The 23,763-nt window shown below is 40.4% G+C and overlaps 1 protein-coding gene across 1 annotated transcript in view; it reads left to right on the top strand.

Moving 5' to 3' along the window:
* Positions 1 to 709: 709 nt before the first annotated feature.
* The window catches only part of RPAP3 (RNA polymerase II associated protein 3), a 39,048-nt gene continuing 15,994 nt past the window's right edge, over positions 710 to 23,763 (top strand). The window contains exons 1-9 of the mRNA XM_079775712.1: positions 710 to 793; positions 4,470 to 4,628; positions 5,376 to 5,516; positions 11,210 to 11,332; positions 12,173 to 12,300; positions 15,960 to 16,081; positions 16,775 to 16,845; positions 17,889 to 18,014; positions 18,957 to 19,084. Of these exons, the coding sequence (XP_079631838.1) occupies positions 4,476 to 4,628; positions 5,376 to 5,516; positions 11,210 to 11,332; positions 12,173 to 12,300; positions 15,960 to 16,081; positions 16,775 to 16,845; positions 17,889 to 18,014; positions 18,957 to 19,084 (992 nt within the window). The 5' untranslated portion in view covers positions 710 to 793; positions 4,470 to 4,475. The remainder of the gene's footprint in view (positions 794 to 4,469; positions 4,629 to 5,375; positions 5,517 to 11,209; positions 11,333 to 12,172; positions 12,301 to 15,959; positions 16,082 to 16,774; positions 16,846 to 17,888; positions 18,015 to 18,956; positions 19,085 to 23,763) is intronic.

The raw sequence follows: 23,763 nt of genomic DNA, 5'->3' as shown, positions 1-23,763 counted from the left end.
CCACTGATCTGAATTTTTGGGCTAATGTTTAAGATCATAGAGCTGTTTCAAATGAAAAGTTTTGCTTATTTGTTTGTTTTCGTGGAATTTAAAAATTATTTTTGTTTTATTTATTTATTTTTGGAGTTGTCATAAAAATAAAAGAGAAATCACTCATATAAGAAGTAGAAGCAAGAAATGTTACAAGCTTCGTATTCTTTCTGCTTTGCAAGCCAGGCCACATCTACAGACAGACCTTAATACTCACACATGTTATAGAAGGACTCAAAGATAGACAACAGAAAAGGAGTTTACTTGCAAAGGTGGACTGAAGAACTGGTTTACCAAAAATAAGCATTTAAGGTGGGGAGGGGAGGAGGAGAAACCTTGCAAAATTGCCAGAGTTACAAGTTTACATCGTCTGTTCGCGGTAGAGAAACAGTAACTCTCTCACTTGATTATCATCCTCACAAAGATCCAAGGCAAATATATTCGGGATTACGTAGTGTGAGGGAAGTCCAAGGAAATATTCAAGGCATTACAATTTGGGAAACAAGTCAGGATGACCCTGAAGGTTTTGGGTAACCTCCCGTGAAGTTCAGTCCTATTGGAAGCAGGCAAAACTTTCCCACTTTGCTTCCACACACCTGCCAACTCCCTCTGCAGGTTTTACCTTCTGCGCACGCTCCTGGGGGCGGGGCGGGGCGGGGCGGGGGCGCGCGGGGACTTGTGGGAAAGCCCAGGGAGGCGGGGTGCGGCGTGAGCGGCTGTGGGCTGGAAGCGGCGGCGGTGCGGGCCCTAACGGCCTGGTGAGGTGAGCCGGCTGTGCAGTTATCGCCGAGGAAGCTCGTGGGGTCGCCTGGCGGGTGGAGGGGGCGCGGCCGCGGGTGCTGGGTAGGCGGAGCGGGCGAGGGCGGGCGCGGTTTGGCGCAGCGGTGTCCCGGGTAGCGGCGCCCCGGGGGGCGCGCTCCGGGAGGGGGTCGCCCCGCGCCGCCCGGCCCTGGACGTTCTGCTCGGCTGACGGCCCCTCCACCCGGGCGATTTGCGGTGGTCAGGACCGTAGGTCCACACTCCGGAGAAGTCCGCGGTGGGGCCTGCCCCCTTTCCGCGTGGGTGCGCGGTGCTCGCCTGGATACGGGGCGTGAAGTGACCCCCCGCAAGCACTGGAAGTTTCCGGTTGCCTGCCTGGACCTCACTCGGTCCACCGCAGGTTCCGTGGGAGCAGCTGGGCCTGCAGGGGTAGCAGAGGTGATGGGCACAATGGAGAGGCTGTTGACCCCCCTACAGCATCTCACTGGCTTGCTGCATTTTTATTCAGATTTTTGAGTCCCCAGCAAAGCATTGTACTTGTTTTGTTTCTTAATGAGATAGACACATGTGATCAAACATGGGCACTGCCCGAAAGGAGCTTAAACTTAGTTTAGTGTCTGGGTCTAGGCTGGGAGTTAGAAGACCTATCTGCATTTGCAACATCTCTTTCCCGAATCCCGTTTTGTTTTTGTTTTAAATATACTTTTTAAAAAATATTATTATTGGTTTCAGAGAGGAAGGAAGAGGGAGGGAGAGAGAGAAACATCAATGATGAGAGTGAATCATTGATTGGCTGCCTCCTGCACACCCCACAATGGGATCAAGCCCGCAACCCCGGCTTGTGCCCTTGACCGGAATCGAACCCCGGACCCTTCAGTCCATAGGCCAACACTCTATCCACTGAGCTAAACTGGCCAGGACCCGAATCCCGTTTTTATTCACTTCTCTCTCGCATTCTACTTCCCCTTTCCCCTCCTCCTTTAAACTTTGAATCCCCTCTCACCCTTTGGTGACCTTGCACCATCACTTACCTCTTTCTCATGTTTTCACCGTGTTTCTCCCAAACCCCTCCAGCAGTCATGCACCGCTTCACGATGAAGATACGTTCTGGGGAAAGTTATGAGAAATGCATGGTTAGGTGATTTGTAGTTGTGTGGAAGTCATAGAGTGCGCTTATAGAAACGTGGTACAGCCGACTGCACACCCAGGCTACATAGTATAGCTTAGTGGTCCTAGGCTAGGAGCCTGTACAGCAGGTTACTGTACAAAACAACTTAGATTAAATCAAGCACGAGAGAAAATGATGGAATGAAGAGACTTGGTAAACAGGAGATGGATGAGGCTGCTAGTGTAACACAGCATACTTTAAAAAAAATAAGTATAAAGCATACACTCTTACCATAATGATAAAAAGTGTATAGTAAATTATAAACCATTAATATAGTCTTTTATTATCAAGTATTATGTACTGTATAATTATATGTGCTTTACTTTTTTTATGTGACTGGCAGTGCAGTAGGTTTGTTTGCACCAGCATCACCACAAACACTTGAGTAATGCATGTGTTACATGGCCATGATGTCACTAGGTGATGGAAATTTTTCAGCTCCTTTATTATCTTGCTAGAGGCCTGGTGCACGAATTCATGCACTGGTGGGGTCCCTTGGCCTGGCCGGTGGTTGAGGCCTATCGAGGGGCCAGCTGGCTGTGGGGAAGGGCTGGTCAGGGAGAGGAGCCACGGGAGGTTGGCCGGCTGGCCCCCCCAATCAGAGCTGATGGGGAGGTGGGGGTGTGTGCGGGGGAGGGGCTGCAGGAGTTTGGCTGGTGGGGGTGGGTAGGGGACGCGGGAGGTTGGTTGGCTGTGGGAGTGCACTGATCATCCTGCGTTGAGCGTCTGCCCGCTGGTGGTCAGTGCGCATCATAGCGAATGGTCGACTGGTCATTCCGGATTCCGGTCGTTCAGTTGTAACTGTCGCTTAGGCTTTTATTATATAGATTATATAGATGGAACCATGGTTGTATGTGTGATGCCTTGTCAACTCAAACGTGGTTATATGGCACAGGAGCTATCTTACAATATCAAAGACAAAATTATGTTAATCTCCTTATGGTAATCTCATTTACTCACCTCGCTTTATTTCCATTCTTCTTAAAAATCCCATTAAAACTCTCAATAATCTTTGTATGACTAAATATAGAGATGATATTTTAATCTTTAAAATTTTCTTTCCCCCATACAACCTCTACAGCATTTGGCACTGCTAACCTATCTCACCTTGTTGAACTCTTGAAAATACTCATCTGTGATGGTGCTCTCCAAGTTTTCCTCCCAGCTCCCTAGATGCTACTGCCTAGTATTTCTATATGGGCATCTCTTCCTGGGTTCGTTTAAATATTAGTGTTCTCTAATCTCCATCCCCACCCCATAGTCACAGTTTCTACCTTTATGCCAATGATGCCCAAATTTAGAACTACCCTCTGTAACTACCTACCATGTCCTCCTGATGTCCCATAAGCACTCAAATAAAACATATCCCAAACTGAAATATCTGTCTTTTCATTTGTCCTCCAATCCTGAAGCCTCTTATCCTTTTAAAATTGTGATCCCTGACTCAGAATGTCACCACTAATCTTACCAGGCTCCCAAACAGGAAACCTAAGACACTGATGGAGTCCTCTGCACTCTGCAGTTCCTCAGTCTAATCAGTCACCATTTATTTTACCACCTTAATACTTCCACATAGCTCTCTGGCATTTTAAGATCTGTTTCATTTCCACTTTCTCTTCCATGAAGAGTCCTTCATAGTCCCTCACTGTGTCTGCTCACTCCTTCATGTAAGTCACTTGGATGGCCTCTTTTGAAACTCCGCTGAAGTTGCAGCACCTATGGGGACTCTTCTTGAACCTACCATCCTACCATCTGATTTATGCCTGTCCTTTGTGGTCAGACCCATAGCATTTATATGTTTCTCTATAGCACAATGCTTCTCAACCAGGGGTTATTGTGCCTCTCAGGGAGACATTTTTGATTGTCACAGTCTAGTGGGGAGGTGGTCATACGGGCACCTAGGCGGTAGAGGCCAAGGATATTGCCAACCATCCTACAATGCACAAGACAGTCTCCCTCCAATAAAGAATGGTTTGGCCCACAATGTCAATAGTCCCAAGGTTGAGAAACAAGTAAATAATTCAGTTTAACATAATATTTTGTTACTTAGTATTTCATTGTTTTGTTTTCTTCTACACTAGACAAGGGACTTTGTCTTATTTATTTTTGCATCCTTCAGTCTTGATACAGGACACCTATCACATAGCAGAAGGTCAGTAAATGTTGAAAGAAAAAGGAGGAAAGGAGTTAATTAGTATAAATTTATTAACTCTAGAGATGAGCAACCAATCTGCTACCATGGGTACTTGCTAATTTCAGTGATTCCCTCCCGATTGCCTTTCAAAGTTTGGGGCTGTCCAAACTTGTTTTTTTAATTTTTTGTTTATTTAGCAAATGCTGATTGACCTATTTTAAAAATAATATACTGATATTTTCTTCATTATCACTTCTATCCATATATCTAGGCCATTTATGACAAGGTAAAAAGCAGTTAATTAGCTAGATTTCAAAAAAAATAAAACCAGTAAGTAATTTAATTCTTATTAGAGGTTGGTTGTTCAAAACTCTGCAGGCCATAATGACTTCAACTAATAAAGCAATTGAATTGCAACTACAAGTGAAACAAAATGCAGAAGAATTACAAGACTTTATGAGAGATTTAGAAAACTGGGAAGAAGATATTAAACAAAAGGATATGGAACTAAGAAGACAGAACGGTGTCCCTGAAGAGGTAAATTTCTTAATTAAATTCCTACTTCAGAATCCAGCAGAACTATTTACTTTAAAATAAAGCACCTTTTAAAATGGTTTGTGAAAATATTGAAATAGAAGTGATTTGCTTTCTCTCAACATTTTGGAAAATTCTGCTTTTAAAGTCTTTGTAATAATTGTATTAACTATAGTAACACATTTCTAAGGCTTAGTGAGAGAAAGATCATATGATAATTCTTAAAGTAAATGAATAGCAGTATGGCTGGTGTGAGTATATATATCATGTATATCATATATAATTTTGTAATGACACTAACATACACTGTTGTCATAAAAATGTAGATAGTACCTAGGTTTAATCACATGTTTCTCTAAAGACTGCATTTTTTATGCTAGATGTAATGATGTGGAGCAGTTCAATTTGCCATTGTATCACTGCTAATTAATTGTACTAAGGCTGAAGATCAGGTAGTTTTTGAAGTTTGAATTTAGGATTACAAATTAAGTGTATGATTAAAATTTTTGGGCAGTACTTTTCGTGTGACTGAACAATGTTTGACATTTGTCAAAGGATGAATTAAACTTTTTAAGCATAAATTATCATTATAAGTGGAGGTGGTAAGTTGGTATTTTTAAGCTCTTGAAAATTAAATTTAAAAATACTTTTTACATGGAATATAATTTAGTGAGAATTTTAAACATCGCTAGTTATACAAAAAATTAATAATAGAGTGGTGCTCAAAACATGGTTTTTTTTCCTCCCTAGAATTTACCTCCAGTTCGAAATAGGAATTTTAGGAAAAAGAAAAAAGGTAAAGCTAAAGAGTCTTCTAAGAAAACCAAAGATGAAAATACAAAAAACAGGATAAAGTCTTATGATTATGAGGCATGGGCAAAACTTGATGTGGTAAGTTAATCTAATTATGTGTTTCTTAGTATTTGAGTAAAATTTCATGGCATTAGCTGAGAGTCAAGGATTAAATGAAAAATAATGTTGAATTCTTACAACCTGTTTCTTTCTCTTATAAACTTGTATGTCGAATAAAAATAGCACATAGAGCCCGAACCGGTTTGGGTCAGTGGATAGAGCGTCGGCCTGTGGACTGTGGACTGAAAGGTCCCAGGTTTGATTCCGGTCAAGGGCAAGTACCTTGGTTGCGGGCACTTCCCTAGTAGGAGGTGTGCAGGAGGCAACTGATCAATGTTTCTCTCTCATCGATGTTTCTAACTCTCTATCCCTTTCTCTTCCTCTCTGTAAAAAATCAATAAAATATATTTTTTAAAAAATAGCACATAGAGGTCCAGTGTACTTTTCACTCAGTTTTCCCCAATGGCTACATTTTAATTATAGTATAGTATCAAAACCAGGAAGTTAACATTGGTACAATGTATGTATAGTTCTGTGCCATTTTATCACATGTGTAGATTTGGGTAACCACCATTGCAATAAAGATACAGAAATATTGCATTACCACAAAGGTCTCCTTTGTGTTACCCATTTGTAGTTGCATCCTCTTCCCTTCTCCCACCATCTCTAATCCCTAAACAGCCTGAATTCTAAGGTAGTAATACTCCCAGAAAAGAGTGAATCTACCAATACTTTTTTTTTTTTAAATTTCTTTATTGATTAAGGTGTCACATATTTGTCCTCATCCCCCCATTCCCATCCCACACCCCTCCCCATGGATGCCCCAACCCTCTGTTGAACTTAAGCATTGGTTAGGCTCATATGCAAGCACACAAGACCTTTGGTTGATCTCTCCCCCCTCCCCCCACCCTCCCCTATCCTCCCTCTGAGGCCCGATAGTCCGATCGATGCCTCCTTGTTTCTGGTTCTGTTCTTGTTCATCAGTCTATGTTGTTCATCATTTCCCCTAGATGAGCGAAATCATGTGTCACTAGAGATATACTTATAAGAATTGAATGTGCGACGAGCAATAATAGTTATGCTGACAGGCAAATGAATCAGTCTGTAGTGAGTTTCTTTCTGGTCCAACAGTTCTTTTGAGACCCAATATCAATGTCCACCAGTTCCTTATGAGTACATGTCGGCACTGACCCCTCAGCTCTGGATGGTGGACAAATGGTGGTAATGCAGGTCCGACTCCCTCTGGTTTGGTCTCGGCCGGATCCAGGGGCACGGCTTCACCCGGATCCAGGGGCCCACGGCCTCACCCGGACCCGGGATCCAGCCTCACCCGGATCTAGGGGCACACGGCCTCGCCCAGACCCAGGATTCAGCTTCATCCGGACCCAGGGGCGCATGGCCTCACCCGGACCCAGGGGCGCGTGGCCTCTCCCAGACCCAGGGTCGCGTGGCCTCACCCGGATCCAGGGGCCCACGGCCTCACCCGGACCCGGGGCCCAGGCTCACCCGGATCCAGGGGCCCACGGCCTCACCCGGACCCGGGGCCCAGGCTCACCCGGATCCAGGGGCCCACGGCCTCACCCGGACCCGGGGCCCAGGCTCACCCGGATCCAGGGGCCCACGGCCTCACCCGGACCCGGGGCCCAGGCTCACCCGGATCCAGGGCCCACGGCCTCACCCGGACCCGGGGCCCAGGCTCACCCGGATCCAGGGGCCCACGGCCTCACCCGGACCCGGGGCCAGGCTCACCCGGATCCAGGGGCCCACGGCCTCACCCGGACCCGGGTACCAATACTTTTTTAAAAAATCTTTATTGTTCATATTATTACAGATGTTCTTTTTCCCCCCCCCATAGCTCCCCTCCACCCGGTTCCCACCCCCCCATGCCCTCCCCCCCACTGTCCTCGTAGGTATAAGATTTTTGTCCAATCTCTTTCTGCACCCTCCGCACCCCCTTCCCCCCGAGAATTGTCAGTCTGCTCCCTTTCCATGCCCCTGATTCTGTTACATTCACCAGTTTATTCTGTTCATCAGATTTTTTATTCACTTGATTTTTAGATTCACTTGTTGATAGATATGTATTTGTTGTCACTTTGTTGATCATAATTTTTTATCTTTACCTTTTTCTTCTTCTTCCTCTTCTTAGAGAATACCCTTCAGCATTTCATATAATACTGGTTTGGTGGTGATGAACTCCTTTAGCTTTTTCTTGACTGTGAAGCTCTTTATCTGAAACTTCAATTCTAAATGATAGCTTTGCTGGGTAGAGTAATCTTGGTTGTAGGTTCTTGCTATTCATCACTGAAATTTCTTGCCACTCCCTTCTGGCCTGCATAGTTTCTGTTGAGAAATCAGCTGACAGTTGTATGGGTACTCCCTTGTAGGTAACTAACTGTTTTTCTCTTGCTGCTTTTAATATTCTCTCTTGTTTTTTGCCCTTGACATTTTAATTATGATGTGTGTTGGTGTAGTCCTCTTTGGATTCCTCTTTTTTGGGGTTCTCTGCGCTTCTTGGATTTGTAAGTCTATTTCTTTCACCAGGTAGGGGACGTTTTCTGTCATTATTTCTTAAATAGGTTTTCAATATCTTGCTCTCTCTCTTCTTCTGGCACCCCCATAATTTGGATGTTTGTACGCTTGAAGTTGTCCCAGAGGCTCCTTACACTATCTTCATATTTTTGGATCTTTTTTCTTTTTGCTCTTCCGGTTGGGTGTTTTTTGCTTCCTCATATTTCAAATCTTTGATTTGATTCTTGGGACCCTCTAGTCTACTGTTGAATCTCTGTATATTATTCTTTATTTCAGTCAGTGTATGCTTAATTTCTGACTGGTCCTTTTTCATTTTTTTGGCATTCTCACTAAGATCCTTAAAGGTCTCATTAAGTTCCTCAGAGGTCTCACTAAGTTCCTTGAAGATTTTTAGAAGATTCTTGAGTAACCTTATAACTGTGGTTTTGAACTCTATATCCAGAGGTTTGCTTTCCTCCATTTCTTTCATTGGTGACATGTTTCTTTGTCTCCACATTTTGACTGCTTCCCTGTGTTGATAGGGTGGCCTTGTGTGGTAGGTGTCTTATAGGGCCCAATGGCTCAGCCTCCCCAATCACCTGAGGTGGACTCTCTTGGTGCACTGCTTTGTGGGCTGTGTGCACAGTCTTGTTGTAGTTAAGCCTTCATTGCTGTTGGTATCACTGGGAGGAATTGACCTCTAGGCCAATTGGCTGTGAGGACCAGATGTGTCTACAATGGGAGAACTTCTGTGCTGGAGACACCCTTATGGGGCAAGACTTGCTTCAGTGGGGCTTTGGTGCTCACTGAGTCTGCCCCTTGAGTGTGTCGCTTATGGATGTGAAGAGTTGTAATCCGGTATGGTCTCACACTGACCACTGGGTACACTGGCTCTTGGATCTCCAAGGAGGTGCAAAGTCAGCCACTGCCTGAGGCCACCCAGCAGGAGCTACAGAGAGATCTGCAGATTCCTACTCTTTGTATGGGGTTTGGAAGTGCCCAGATGAGGCCCAGCTGTGAAGCAAGGCAGGCTGCTGCTGCCGGCCTTGGGCCTTCTTTTGGAAGCTCTGAGGCTCTCTGACCCAGCTGCAGTTTGACAGGTTTTAGGCGGAGAAAGGACTGGCCATTCATATGCAAAAGCCACCTTGCACAGCTTGGGTGGAGTTGTAAATTGGGTGGGACAAGGTCTCAGGGAATCACTAGGTGGGAGCATACAGCAATGGCTACCATTCAGCCCTGCAGTGGAGAGGTCCCTGCACAGGAACAATGATCACTGCGAGCACCTCTGAGAGAAAGCTGCCCTCGCGTTCCTATCCCGATGCCAGATAGTCCAGTTTCTCTCTGAATGAGTCTCGGTCCCCAGAGTCTCGCCCGTAACTGGAGTTCAGAGCAATCAGGAGCTTGTATCTCCCTCCTGATTGAAAAAACAACAATAGCGCACCTGGTTGCCAGCCTGTTCTGTGCGCACCTCTGCACCTCCTACTCCTCTTGGTTTACCTATGCCACCATCTTGGTTCTTTCCCACCAATACCTTTTTTAATAGACTGAAGGACCTGTTGAATACTGGCTAAAAGAGAATGCCTTTGTGTCTAGTCTTAGGGCTCGGGCTGTCTGATAATAAAAACAGGTCTGCTTTGATCCCAGGAAGGTGAGAGACCAGGAATAACAAAAGTGTAGTGTGTGCTTCCCATCTCCCATGATATGCAGTGTAACTGGAGAACCAGTATTCCTCCTCAGAATCCTCTACTCAGTGCTCCAAGCAGCCACTGTCAAGTCAGGGAACCTGTGAAAGGAAACCTGTTGGCCAGCCTATTTTAGTCTTAAGGGTTGATTTGGTTAGGTTGATTTGGAATATACAGTCCCTTTTAGTCTTTTTAAAAAGACTGCCTGGAGTGGCTCAGTGGTTGAGAGTCTACCTATGTACCAGGAGGTCATGGTTTCATTCCTATCAGGGCACATGCCTGGGTTGTGGGCTCAATCCCTAGTGTGGAGTGTGTAGGAGGAAGCCAATCAATGATTCTCTCTCATCATTGAAGTTTTTCTCTCTCCCACTTCCTTCCTCTCTGAAATTAAGAAAAATGTATTTAGAAAAAAGTGTTTATTATGTAATATTTGATTCATACAAAAGAGCATGTGGAGATACATGTTCTAAATCATAATAAAATAAATACAGGCTGGAACAAAAGTAGGTTCCAGTTGTTCGTATAATTAATAATAACTCAAAAATAAACTTTTGTGTACTCAGCTATGAATCTACTTTTGTCCCACCCTGTAAAGAAACAAACCTGGTGCTGGGAAAGAAGCTGAAAGGCAGAAGAGAAACCAGTCAGACTTTTGTTGATGAAGAGTCAGCTGATGGTGGCTTAGAAAATTATTGCACTTTGATTTTCTGCCCCCTCCATGTCTAAACCAGAAGTTCTTTTGGTGAATGTATGAACTGTAGCAATAATGTAGGCATCAACATTACACTGGTCAAGAACAAGTGCTGTCTTAGTTAAGTTCTGTTGAGTGTACTTTTTTTTAATGTTCATGTAATTACTAGAGGCCTGGTGCACAAAATTCATGCATGGAGGGGTGTGTCCCTCAGCCCAGCCTGCACCCTCTCCAATATGGGACCCCTTGAGGGATGTCCAACTGTTCTCTCACAATCCAGGACTGCTGGCTTCCAACCGCTCGCCTGCCTGCCTGCCTGCCTGATTGCCCCTAACCACTTCTGCCTGCCAGTCTGATCACCCCCTAACCACTCCTCTGCCAGCCTGATGGACGCCTAACTGCTCCCCTGGTGGCTGGATTGCCCCTAACTGCCCTCCCCTGCGAGCCTGGTCACCTCTAACTGCCCTCCCCTGCAGGCCAGATCACCCCCAACTCCCCTCCCCTGCAGGACTGGTCACCCCTAACTGTCCTCCCCTGCTGGCCTGGTCACCCCCAACAGCCCTCCCCTGCAGGCCTGGTTCCCCCTAACTGCCCTCCCCTATAGGCCTTGTTCCCCCCAACTGCCCTCCTCTGCCAGCCCGGTCAACCCTAACTGTCCTTCTCTGCTGGCCTGATCTCCCACAACTGCCCTCCCCTGCAGGCCATCTTGTGGCGGCCATCTTGTGTCCACATGGGAGCAGCCATCTTTGACCACATGGGGGCGGCCATCTTGTGTGTTGGAGTGATGGTCAATTTGCATACCACTATTTTATTAGATAGGATGAGCACTTTTCCTCTACTTATAATTTCAGGAAAGTATCCTTGATGAACTTGACAAAGAAGAGAGTACCCATGATTCTGTGTCTCAAGAATCAGAGTCAGAAGAAGATGGAATTCATGTAGATTCACAAAAGGCCCTTGCTCTAAAAGAAAAGGTACTCTTTGGGATAGCTTTAGGTTTCTTCAGGTGGGTAGGACATATAGAAAATCATGTGGATCCCAGGATTTCTTCAACATAGTTTAGGGGTGTTCACTCTTTAAGTTGTTATCGGCTGTATCGTTATCGGCTGTACCCTTATCGGAAGGCAGTATAATTTAGTGATTAGGAGTGTGTGTTCTGAAATCAGATTGCCTGGGTTCAAATCCTGTGATAAGTTCTTTAAATTCCTTGTAGTATTAAGTTTTCTCAGCTGTAAAATAAGATTAATATTATTAATAAACCTCAATGGGTTGTTGTGAATATTAAATTAATTCTTATATGTAAAAGTGCTTAGACCATACAGAGAGTTGTTCTGGGATTTTAGTAGTAGACTGAAGTAACTTAAAATTAGTGTGTGACTTTTGACGTGAATATTATATTCCACTTCTCCATATCACAGGCCATCTGTGGTTACTTTTAGGAAAGTTCATCTTTCTAAGGAGTGCCTCATTATTATAAAATTAGGTATATTGCTTTTCAAAAAGGTGGCACTCTTCAGATTAAACTTCATTTTGATACCTTTTTTGTTTACATTTTTGTGGGTTATTATTGTCAATAAAAGTATATAAGGCTAAGTATTTTATTCATTTTTCTGCCAGAACCCTCAGATTGTGACCAAACTATGACTCTATAGTGAATTTCAACACTTGTAAAAAGACCATTTTGTTTTATTTTCATTTCTTTATTGTTGACCTTGATCACACAGCTCATAAATTATAAAGAGCTGGATAATATTGGGGAAAAATGGCTCTGTAATTCTGTGCCAGTATATATCTGACTTGTATGCTTTTTTCAGGGCAATAAGTATTTCAAACAAGGAAAATATGATGAAGCAATTGAATGCTACACAAAAGGCATGAATGCCGATCCATATAATCCCGTGTTGCCAACAAACAGAGCATCGGCATACTTTAGAATGAAAAAGTAAGGAATTTTTATAATGTGTGCATATTTTGTGTGTATATGGAGACTGATATTTTAAAATAATTTTTATGACAAAATGTGTGAGAAGAGCTGAAAAAGTACTACATTTATTTCAGCTGTAAATTCTTATAGCTCACTCCCTTTTACTGAGTTATTTTATTTAAGCCATTTTATTTAAAACATTCAGGTGCTCAAACCATGCCCCGTAGTTCACTTTACTGAAGTGTTCCTTCTCCAGAAATCAAATAATGATGTTCTATACCTAATTCACAAAAGAAAAAGGAAGTTAGCTGGGTGATTTCCTTTTTAGAAATTAATTTTTCTCCATTATTTTGAAAAATTGTTTATCTACTACTTAACCTAGAGAACTTTTATTATGGTGAACTTAAAATATATTCCAACATTTATTTTAAGTCATAATGACTCTAAATACATTCTTACTGTTGAAGAACATAAATGTGTTATGGTCTTATCATATGCAGGGAATTTTTAAAAGATAAACACCATCAAGGAAGACATTCTTACTGTTTTAATTATCATTTGGAAATATGAATTATATTGGTGTCTGAGTTTTTACTATTTTAAATAGCATATTTATATTTATTTATTTTTAATCCTCACCCGAGGATATATTTTTATTGATTTTAAAAGTGGGGCAGCGGGGTGAAAGAGAGAGACATCAGTGTCAGAGAGAAACATTGATCCATGTCCTCCCATACATGCCCCAGCCGGGGATCAAACCCACAACCTAAGTATGTGCCTTGACTAGGAATTGAACCTGCAACCTTTTTGGTGCACGGGATGATGCTCCAACCTACTGTGCCACCTGGCCAAGGCTACGTAACGTATTTTTAGATCTTTGAAATGTATGTTATTAATATCCTGACAAATTAGGGAAATATTTATATTTTATAATATTTGATATCTACAGTATATGTAAGTGCTGAAGAATAATTTTAAATAATTTCACATGAACCCATCACACAATTTAAGAACCAGAACGTTATTACTTTTGAAGCTATCTTGCTACACCTCTCCATATGCTGACCCTTTTCCCTTTTAGTTAACCACTACCTTCGGTTGTATATCAGTTTTGATTAAAAAAATGTTTATTAGCCCTAACCGGTTTGGCTCAGTGGATAGAGCGTCAGCCTGCGGACTAAAAGGTTCCAGGTTCGATTCCGGTCAAGGGCATGTACCTTGGTTGCGGGCACATCCCCAGTATGGGGTGTGCAGGAGGCAGCTGATCGATGCAGCTCTCTCATCGATGTTTCTAACTCTCTATCCCTCTCCCTTCCTCTGTGTAAAAAAGCAATAAAATATATTTTTAAAAAGTGTTTATTATATATATAATATAGTGTATAACTTTGCTTATTTTTGAACTATAAAAGTATATTATACTGAATGTAATCTTAAATTTCTCTGAACATTACATTTCTCAGATTCCTCATGTTTGCATGTAGCTGTAGACTTCTTCACCGTTACGTACAATTTCTTTTTAGGAATACACCATGATGTATCCATTCTCCTGTTGCTGAATTGTTGGTTTATTTATTTCTTCCTCTCCTTCTCCTCACTCTCTCTACCTCCCATTCTACTTTTCTGCCTTATTTAAAAACATTGATACTATGAACACTTTTCTACATGTTTCTTGGTGCTGGGTGGTAGGGTGTGCACATGTTCAACTTTAAATGGTGATGACCAGTTGTTATAAAGGTAGTTGTACAAGGTTACAGTTCCCATTAGCAGTATATAAGAATGCCTGTTCCGTGTCTTTTTTTTTAACTTTTTTTAATTGAATTTATTGGAATGACATTGGTTAATAAAAATACAGATTTCAGGTGTACAATATTATAAGACATCATCTCTATGTTGTTGTATTGTGTGTTCACCACCTCAAGTCCTGTTCTATATCTTTACCACTATATAATAAAAGCCTAAGTGACCATTATGGTGGAACGACCAGAACGACCAGTTGCTATGAGGTGCACTGACCACCAGGGGGCAGATGCTCAACACAGGAGCTGTCCCCTGGTGGTCAGTGAGCTACCACAGAGCTCACTGAAGCCAGGCTCACGGCTGGCAAGCACAGCCGCGGTGGCAGGAGCTTCTCCCACCTCCGTGGCAGCACTAAGGAGCAGCAAACCGAGTGGTAAGGAGCAGTGAGCAGGTGGGCAGTAAGGAGCAAGGAGTCCTGGACTGCAAGAGGGCACAGGCCGGGCTGAGGGACCCCCCCCCCTTCCAGTGCACGAATTTCATGCACCGGGCCTCTAGTACTGATATAATAGGGCTTCTTAATTGCTTTCAGTCAAGGGGTTGTAAAATGGTAATTCATTGTGGTCTTAATTTGCATTTCCCCAGTTTCTAATGAGGCTGAGCATCTTATATGATCATTCACCACTTGTATTTTCTATGAAATGCTTGTTTTGTCTTTGGCCATTTTTCTGTTAGGCTGTTTTGCTATTAATTTTTACTTTATTCTAGATACTGATTCTCTAGTGCTTGATTATAGTAATTAATTATCTTCTAATTTGTAGCTTATGTCCTTTATGGAGTCTTGATAAACGGAAATTCATAATTTTAATGTATTTTTAAAAAAATGTTAGCATTTTTAAAAATATGATTTGTTAAAATAGTTTCCTTCCCTGAGTTTATAATCTCCTGTATTCTAAAAGTTTTTACGTCTTATGTTTCACATTTAAACATTTTTATATACGCTGAAGATAGAATTCCAATTTCATATCTTTTCATATGAATATCCCAATTGTTCCAGCCCTATTTATTGAATATCCATGCTTTCCCCATGGATCTGCAGTGCTACCATGTCATATCTCAAGTTTGCATGGATCTCTTTCTCATCCCTCTATTCTTACATTGATCTGTTGCCTCTTACTAAATCCATTCCATACTATCTTTAATTACTATAGCATTATAATTTTAAGTCTTGGTGGTATTTGGTGTAGGGCATGTTATCCTGCCTTATTCTTCAGGAAGGTGTTGGATGTTCTTGGACTTTTGCTTCTCAATATAAATTTATGATCATCTTGTCAAATTCCTTGAAAAATTGTTGGGATTTTTCTTACAATTGCTTTGTATTTATAGACTATTTTGGAGTGAATTATAGTTATGTTTTTGTGCCTTATAGGTGAATGTGAAATGCCTCCACTTAAGTCGTTTTTGATATTTTTTAAGACAGTCTTGTAGTGTTCTGCGTATGGCACTTGCACATCTTTAGTTAGATTTATTTTTTGTTGCTGATCTCTACTAAAGTAGCCACCTTGCTAAACTTTGTTATTTCTAACAATGTCTCTAGATTATTTTGAGTTTTTTAGGTATCCTATCGTGTCATCTAAGAATATCAGTTTTGTTCCTTCCTTTTCAGTCTTTTTAGCTGTCTTTCTTATGGAACTATATTGACCAGGACCTATAATACAATACTGAGAAAAAAGCAGTGTTCTTTGCCTTAAAGGTACTGCTACTTAACATTTTACTATAAAAAATTATTGCTTTTAATAGGCTTAACTAAGTAAAAGGAGATGAGAAATATCCCTTCAGTTGGGAAATTAACCCCTTTTTTGGGGATTTCAGAAATAAATTTTGAAGTTTTAGTTTAACAAGTGATTTTTATTAATGTCACTTTAATTTTTTTTTAATTGCAGGTTTGCTGTTGCTGAGTCTGATTGTAGTTTAGCAATTGCCTTGAATAGGAGTTATACAAAGGCTTATGCAAGACGAGGTGCTGCTCGATTTGCTTTGCAAAAATTAGAGGATGCCAAAAAAGGTATTAATATTTTCCAGATCATCATTATCTAAAACAAAACCTTTAATAATTTAATTTAATAGATGTTATACAAAGAATATTGGATAATCAGAGTTATTACCTTCAGAGAGTTTTCTGTATTTGAATCAAGTTCATTTTTGTAATTTAAAAAGTTATCTTGATATTTTTGGAAAGAATGCATTATTTGCCACCAATGAAATTTTGGTTCAAATTCTCATTCCACCATGTATTAGCTCTGTGACCAGGGGAAGGTTATGTATCGTCTCTGATTTTCAGTTTCTCATCTGTAGACTAGATGTTGGCTATTGTGAGGTTATAAGTAATGATTGTAAAGCTCTTAATACATTTTTATTTATTTGTAATTTGTCAGCATTTTATTATTCCATAAAATTGGTATGTGTAATATAAATTATAGTCTGAATAAAGATGATAGCTAAAAGATTCTTAAGCTTTTTGGTTTTATGATATACGAATTATGATAGCAAGAATCCTTCCTGGTGGAAGAAACAGATCTGTCAGGGTTTTGTCTGTCTTGGGAGAGAATGGAGAGAGCCCAGTAGTCTAATATTAGTATTTCTTAGTTTCTCTTAATTTTGCTATAGGACAGTTGCCTATTTGTCACCTGTTGCAGCAAGTAGTTACTGTTTTTAAATATGTACCTTTCAAGTATTCTTTATCTTCTCTTTTATTCAGATTATGAAAAAGTATTAGAACTGGAACCAAATAACTTTGAAGCAACAAATGAACTCAAGAAAATTGATCAGGTAAACTAGTTATTTAAATTAACTGCATTACTTACTAGCTTTATTTGATGAAGTAAGGGTTTTAGCATAGACTTTGTACTATAGATTATTTAGTATAGGCATTTTTCTAATTTTAATTTTTTGTACTATAGACTTTTTACCAAACAATTTTCAAATAAGAGGTAGTATAATGGTATTTAAAGATCCTTAATCATCATTTTAGAAAGTTGTCTGAGATCTTTAGAACTACTGTTGCTTTACTATTTTTCCCCAGGTGACAGAATTATTTTTCATTACCCTACTAATTTTGTTTTGTTTTGCATTGTTTTGGCTTGTGCTTTAATTTCTGTACTAAACTTTTGCATATTTCATTGATTTTGTAATTTTTAAGTTGTTGCATCTTTGTAGTTAATATCATAGCATACATATATATACTAATTTTTTTAATAGTAAGAAAATAGTTATGTAAATGTAAAATTTGCTTCAAATGATACTGAGCAGTTACATATTCCTTTCATTTTGCTGTTGAATTAGTTATAATTATTTGCCATCTATTGAAACTATGAGAAAAAAGTGACAATGATTGGGTAAAATCTGCTTCTAAATATGGCCATTATTTATTGCACATAAAAACCTGTTGGTAAATATATCTACTTGATTATAATTGTGAACTGTGCTGTATATTTTGCATTTTGTCCTAAATAGAATAATGACTATGAAAATTAAATTTGAGAATTTGGTTATGTGGTCATAATTACCTATTTTCTTTATGAAAATAGTTCCTTGAACTGGCCTGTGTGGAAATTCAATAAATATTTGTTGAATAAATAAACAAGCACCTACCTTTAGTGGATACTACTTATTTTAATTGGAATAAGATGCACATTAAATTTATTATAGTCTTTTGCCTTTTATTTAATAAGTAGAAAGACTTTGAATTAGTAAAAGTATTATTTTGTGAAATGTAGCAGAAATTCTAATATAGTTGAGTAATTTATTATTTTAGAGTCAAATATGTATGCATCTTGCATTACCTGTTTTAGTTTAGCTGCTATGTCTCCTAGGCTTTAACATCCAAAGAAAACTCACACCCAAAGGAAGCTGACACAGTGATTAAGTCAACTGAAGGAGAGAAAAAACAAATTGAAGAGCAGCAGCATAAGCAGCAGGCAATTTCAGAGAAAGATCGGGTAATCCAGAGGAAATCCACCATATATGTGTTACTCTTAGTTTCTTATATATCAGTTACGTTTTTGTCTTTTCTAATATTACATTAAAATTCTTTTTTCAGTAGAAACTGAAAATTAAATAAATATAATAAAACTTCTGAAGCCTACTAATTCATAATTTAAGTAATTGATGACTTATTACATAATTTTTAAAAAACATTTAATTTTAGGGAACAAATTACTTTTGAGCATTTTAACATATTTACATGTAGTTATAAATTTAACAGAAATAAATTACAATTTGTTCTTATAATTTTTTTCATTAGTTCACACTAGACTATCTGATAAAAAATTCCAGTAGAAATCCTGAGTTGAGTTTTAATTTAATATATTTACAGCTTTTCGTGGACCCATAGAAGACTCCTAGTAAATGCTTATGGAATGATCATTGATTGTGATATACCTGACTTTGATTATAAGTAAACGTTATAATAAAATCTAGTATACACATTTCAATACAGCTTAATTTATCCTATGTTTAGGTTTATTAACATCACTGAAGAGTGAGTTGTTCAGTTCTGTACTCTGTTCTTTCACAAAAATTATGTGAATTACGAACATCTTTTGTACAGCTTCTAAATAACTAAAGAGTATACTATTTGGGCCTCTTTATTAAAATGTGTTTAAAGTTGAGCTTTGTGTAATACTTAATTAGTAAAATAATGGTTAATGCTACAGAGTAATAGAGTAGTGTACTTTTTTGGAGGGAAGCTGAAGAGAATAATAACATTCTATAAAATAACCCAAACTAACAAATTCTAAAACATGTGTCATGGACTAGATTTTTAACAAAGTATATTTTAATTGTTTATATAATAAACTGATGAGTGGTGTCCTTGTAGTGAATTCAACTAATTTTATTGCATATGTTTTCATTCTTTTTCATGCTTTCCAAAATGATAGGGGAATGGATTTTTCAAAGAGGGAAAGTATGAAAGAGCAATTGAGTGCTATACTCGAGGAATAGCAGCAGATGGCGCTAATGCCCTTCTTCCAGCTAACAGAGCAATGGCCTATCTGAAGATTCAGAAGTAAGTATTGGTTACATTTAATGCTTTTCAGGTTGAAAATGAAATTTACCTTAAATTGGCATATTGGCTAAATAAATTAAAATTTATTTACTCTTAAGCATTAAAATTAAAATGAGAGAATGTCGTAGTACATATTAAGTAAATTTAGCTCTCATAAATGTTTTTCCACTTTAATAGTCTGGCATCACACAGTTGAACACTTTTAAATTGCTTTATGCATGTTATTCTGAATTAGTGATTTGAAAATTATTTTTAACTTTAGAATCCTTTGGGAAAAATCTTATCTGGAAGTGTTTTTTGTATATATACTTTTATGTGTATTTATACATACACATATATAACAAACGGGAATTGCTATCATTGAAACTGCTAATTGATTATGCCTGCAACTAAAACTTGGTTTCCGGATATTCTCAGGGGCTCCAGGTTAGGCAATCAGCAGGGTAACATCTGATGGCAGAATCTGTGTCTTACATTTCTTTGTATCTTTTGTAATAATATTGTACACACTAGTGACAGAATTTTTTTAAAATGCTATAAGTATTATAAATAGGGATTTTAAATTTTTTTGTGCCATGGACTCCTTTGGCTGCAAAGTGCAGATAAGGAATACTCAGAAATCAGTATTGATGATTATGTTACTAGTGTGATAACATATGACTTCACTCTTTGCCATTTGAGTGACTCCTAGTGATAAAATTGCCCAGTTGTTGGCTAGCTATGACATAGGAGTGTCTATAAACAGGGATACTACTAGGGGCCCAGTGCATGAATTCATGCACCTTGAAAGGAACTGTGGGCCGCGAGGCTGTGGTGGGCACAGGGGTGGGTCTCAGCCCACTCTCTGCCCTCCTGTCCGGCCCCTCCCGCCACGGACCCTGTCTGCCAGCAGCCCCGCTCCCACCACCGCTGCTCCCATGTGCTGATGGCGCCGGCCCCACTTGCACCCACTGATGGTGTGGAGCGATTGGGGCCGGTGCCAGCAGTGGGTGCGAGCAGCGGCTGCTGCCCTGGTCGCCCCTCAGGAGCAGGGGGAGGTGGAGAAGCCCTCAGGGGTGATCAGGGTCGGCAGCCACTGCTTGCACCTGCTGACAGCACCGAGCAATTGGGACCGGCGCCAGCGCCGTCAGCGGGTGCGAGCGGGGGCTCCAGCGCCGTCAGTGGGTGCGAGCGGGCCATCACCAGTAGCGGGTGCGAGAGGCGGCTGCCAGCCCCAATCGCCCCTCAGGAGCAGGGGGATGTGGAGAAGCCCTCAGGGACAATCAGGGCCGGCAGCCGCCGCTCTCACCTGCTGATGGCACTGAGCGATTGGGGCTAGCGCTGGGTGCTGGCAGCGGGTGCGAGTGGGGCTGGCACTAGCAGCAGGTGTGAGCACCAGGCGGGACTGCGGCGTGCGGGAGCAAAGAATTTTCAGTAACCACCAAAGGCTCACTCTGATGACAGCGATTGGCGCCCCACTTTGGTCTCACGCCCCCGCTTACCTGCTTCACCATCTTGACCGCAGCCAACGCATACCATGTTCTGCACTCTGCCGCCTGCTGCAGACACCTGTCATGTTCTGTGCATGCCCCCTGGTGGTCAGCGTAGAGCAATGGCCTATCTGACCACCAGCTACCGGTTGTTCAGTTGTTTGGTTATTCCACCGTTTGGTCTGTTTGCATATTAGCCTTTTATTATATAGGATTATATAGGACTAGAAGCCCGTTGCACGAAGATTCGTGCAATAGACCTTCATTTACCTGGCTGCCAGCACCAGTTTTCCTCTGGCACCTGGGACCCAGGCCTTGGCCCTGGCCACCCGCCTATCAGAGCGCCTCCCGCCGACCACGCCTTCCGCTGGCCCCATCGGTCCCGCCTCAGCGTTGGCTGGTGGGGCCGTCGGGGGGAGCGGGGGGCGAGTCCCCGCTCCCCGCTCCTCCCGCCAGCGTGAACAGCCACCCTGAGTCCCTGCCGCCCGCGCCTTCCGCCGGCCCCATCAGTCCCCCCTCAGCGGCGGCCGTTGAGGCCGGCCCAGTCGGCCACCCCGAGCCCCGCCCACCGTGCCTCCCACTGGCCCAGTCGTGGGCATAGCGAAGGTACGGTCAATTTGCATATTACCCTTTTATTAGGTAGGATAGGATGATCACATGCAGACAAGTAGCAGGTTAAGTTGCTATTATAATTCTGAAAGGGTGATATCTCAAAACAATTTGTGAGATATCTGTCACAAATATAATGTTATATGAAAATATCTGTAATTTTTATTGGTGACAAAGGCATAGGTACTGCTTTTACTACTGTGGTTTGTTATCTGTAGTTATAATAGAAAGAAAAACGAAAGTTTATTTGAAAGTTAGTAAAAATAAGGATGTAATGTTTTTTCCCATCTAAGTTTTCAGATTTCTCAAAGGGCCTCAAGTTAGGAACCCCTATCATAGAAGTAAATTTTGGTTATGTATTTAACCTTATTGAATCTAAAAGACATAACTAGAGATATATTATTTTGATTAGTCAGAGTAAAGATCATTGCATGTCTTGTTAGCTTATGAAAATTTTGTTTTTTGCTATTTAGGAATTGTGCATGATTTAAAAATTGTAAGACTTGGATTCCTAGGTTTGACTAATGCCAAGAATAATAACTTCTAATAGGTGACAAATTATATCTACATTTATGAGCGCTGTAGTTTATTGTATTATTATATTGTTTTAGTTGATAATCACATTAGTATGTTATAGTAAGTTAATGGTATATTTTAAATTAAATATGACTCTGATTTGTATTTTTTTCTAGTGTATCTTTTAGATTAACACTTAATACAGAAGTTTTCTCCACCACATGGTGACTGTTGTCAGACATTACAGACTAGATGAGGAATATAAAGAGGGACAACTTTTCAAACAGGAATTTGAGCTGAAATGAGATCTAAAGGGTTAATCTGCATTAGTGAGGTGAAAAAAACAGGTGTCCCAGTGGAGTTCACAGGCTCAGGAATTGGAAATTTCATGGTAATTTCTAGAAAGGGCAGGTAGTCCATATTATTGCTGTTATGCTGGGGATAATGGCAAGGATAAGGCTGGAGAGTCAGACAGGCCCCTGACTTTGTGTTCTGCACAGGAGCTTGACTTTATCCTGAACAGTATGGGGGCTATGCAAGTATCATGGTTGGGAGAATGATATAATCAGTCAGGTAGAAAACATATTGGTAAGGGAATGGACACACACACACACACACACACACAGAAAGATCTTCTTTCTCTCTTGTTGAAAAACGAATTCAAGAATTCAGAAATTTTTAAGTTCATTAGAAGATCTGATTTTGTTCAGAGTAGATCTTGTTTTGAGGGTATAATGATATTCACTTAGGCCAGTGATGGGCAAATACAAAATACAAATCAGAGTCATACTTAATGTGAAATATACCATTAACTTACTATAACATACTAATGTGATTATCAACTAAAACAATATAATAATACAATAAACTACAGCGCTCATAAATGTAGATATAATTTGTCACCTATTAGAAGTTATTATTCTTGGCATTAGTCAAACCTTGGAATCCATGTCTGACAACAGTCACCATGTGGTGGAGAAAACTTCTGTATTAAGTGTTAATCTAAAAGATACACTAGAAAAAAATACAAATCAGAGTCATATTTAATTCGCCAGACTTCGCCAAAAAACTGAGCATAACTCGGGTAGTGTGTCACTTTGAGGAAAAAACATTATTTCGCAAATGTTTCATCCTCAGGAGCAGCAAATGTTTCATCCTCATGCGGCTGCCTCAGCGGCCGCGTGTCATCAGAAATGGCTACGCGTGTCAGTGCTGACACGCATGTCATAGGTTCGCCATCATTGACTTAGGCCTTGGGGAGAATGTAATCACAGGAGATTCTTTTTAAAAAGTATTTTTATTATGAAACTTTTCAAACTTTCATGAAAGTGGTATAAAAAGCTCCATGTTTTAAATCATCTAGTTTAAAAAAGCCATAGCTTTTTTTATCATATTTGTCTCAGCTTTTTTTTTCTCCTGAATTGTAAATAGTTGCAGACATTATGACATTTTATCCCTAAAGGATACTTCAGGTGTAACCACAATACTGTTATCATGCCATATAAATTAAAAATAATTTATTAATGTTATTTTAACATACTGCGGACTAGTAGTTTTATTGCTATCTTTACCCAGTGGCCAAAAAACGTTGAGTACAAAAAACGTTTTACATAAATGTTAAAGGCACTCTTTAAAATTAAATACCCATTGCATTTTGAAGTTATTTATTACATGTTCTTACAAGATAATATCTTTTTAAAGAATTCTTGTGATCTGTCTGCAATGTGTTAATATATAGAGTCTCAAGTTTTTGTGTTTTAGCTCTTAGTGCCTTGTTATCATAGAGCAGTACCCAGTTAGACTGAATTGATTGTTGGTTGCATGGCTGAGTAGGATTTATGAAGTGTCAGATGATATACTTACAAATATATAATGTTTTCTGGGTTGTTTTTCCTTGGGCGATGTGTACTATAAGTAAAAATGGAATCCTATATAATAAAAGCCTAATATGCTAAGTGTCCAGTCGTCTGATTGGCCATTCAACCAATCAAAGCATAATATGCTAATGATATGCTAAGGCTGCTCAACTGCTCTATGATGTGCACTGACCGCCAGGGGGCAGATGGTCTGATTGGTAGGTTAGCT

This window comes from Cnephaeus nilssonii (genome assembly GCF_951640355.1).
Source record: "Cnephaeus nilssonii genome assembly, chromosome: 6".
NCBI lineage: Eukaryota > Metazoa > Chordata > Mammalia > Chiroptera > Vespertilionidae > Cnephaeus > Cnephaeus nilssonii.
This window is presented reverse-complemented; position numbering and strand designations above follow the sequence as displayed.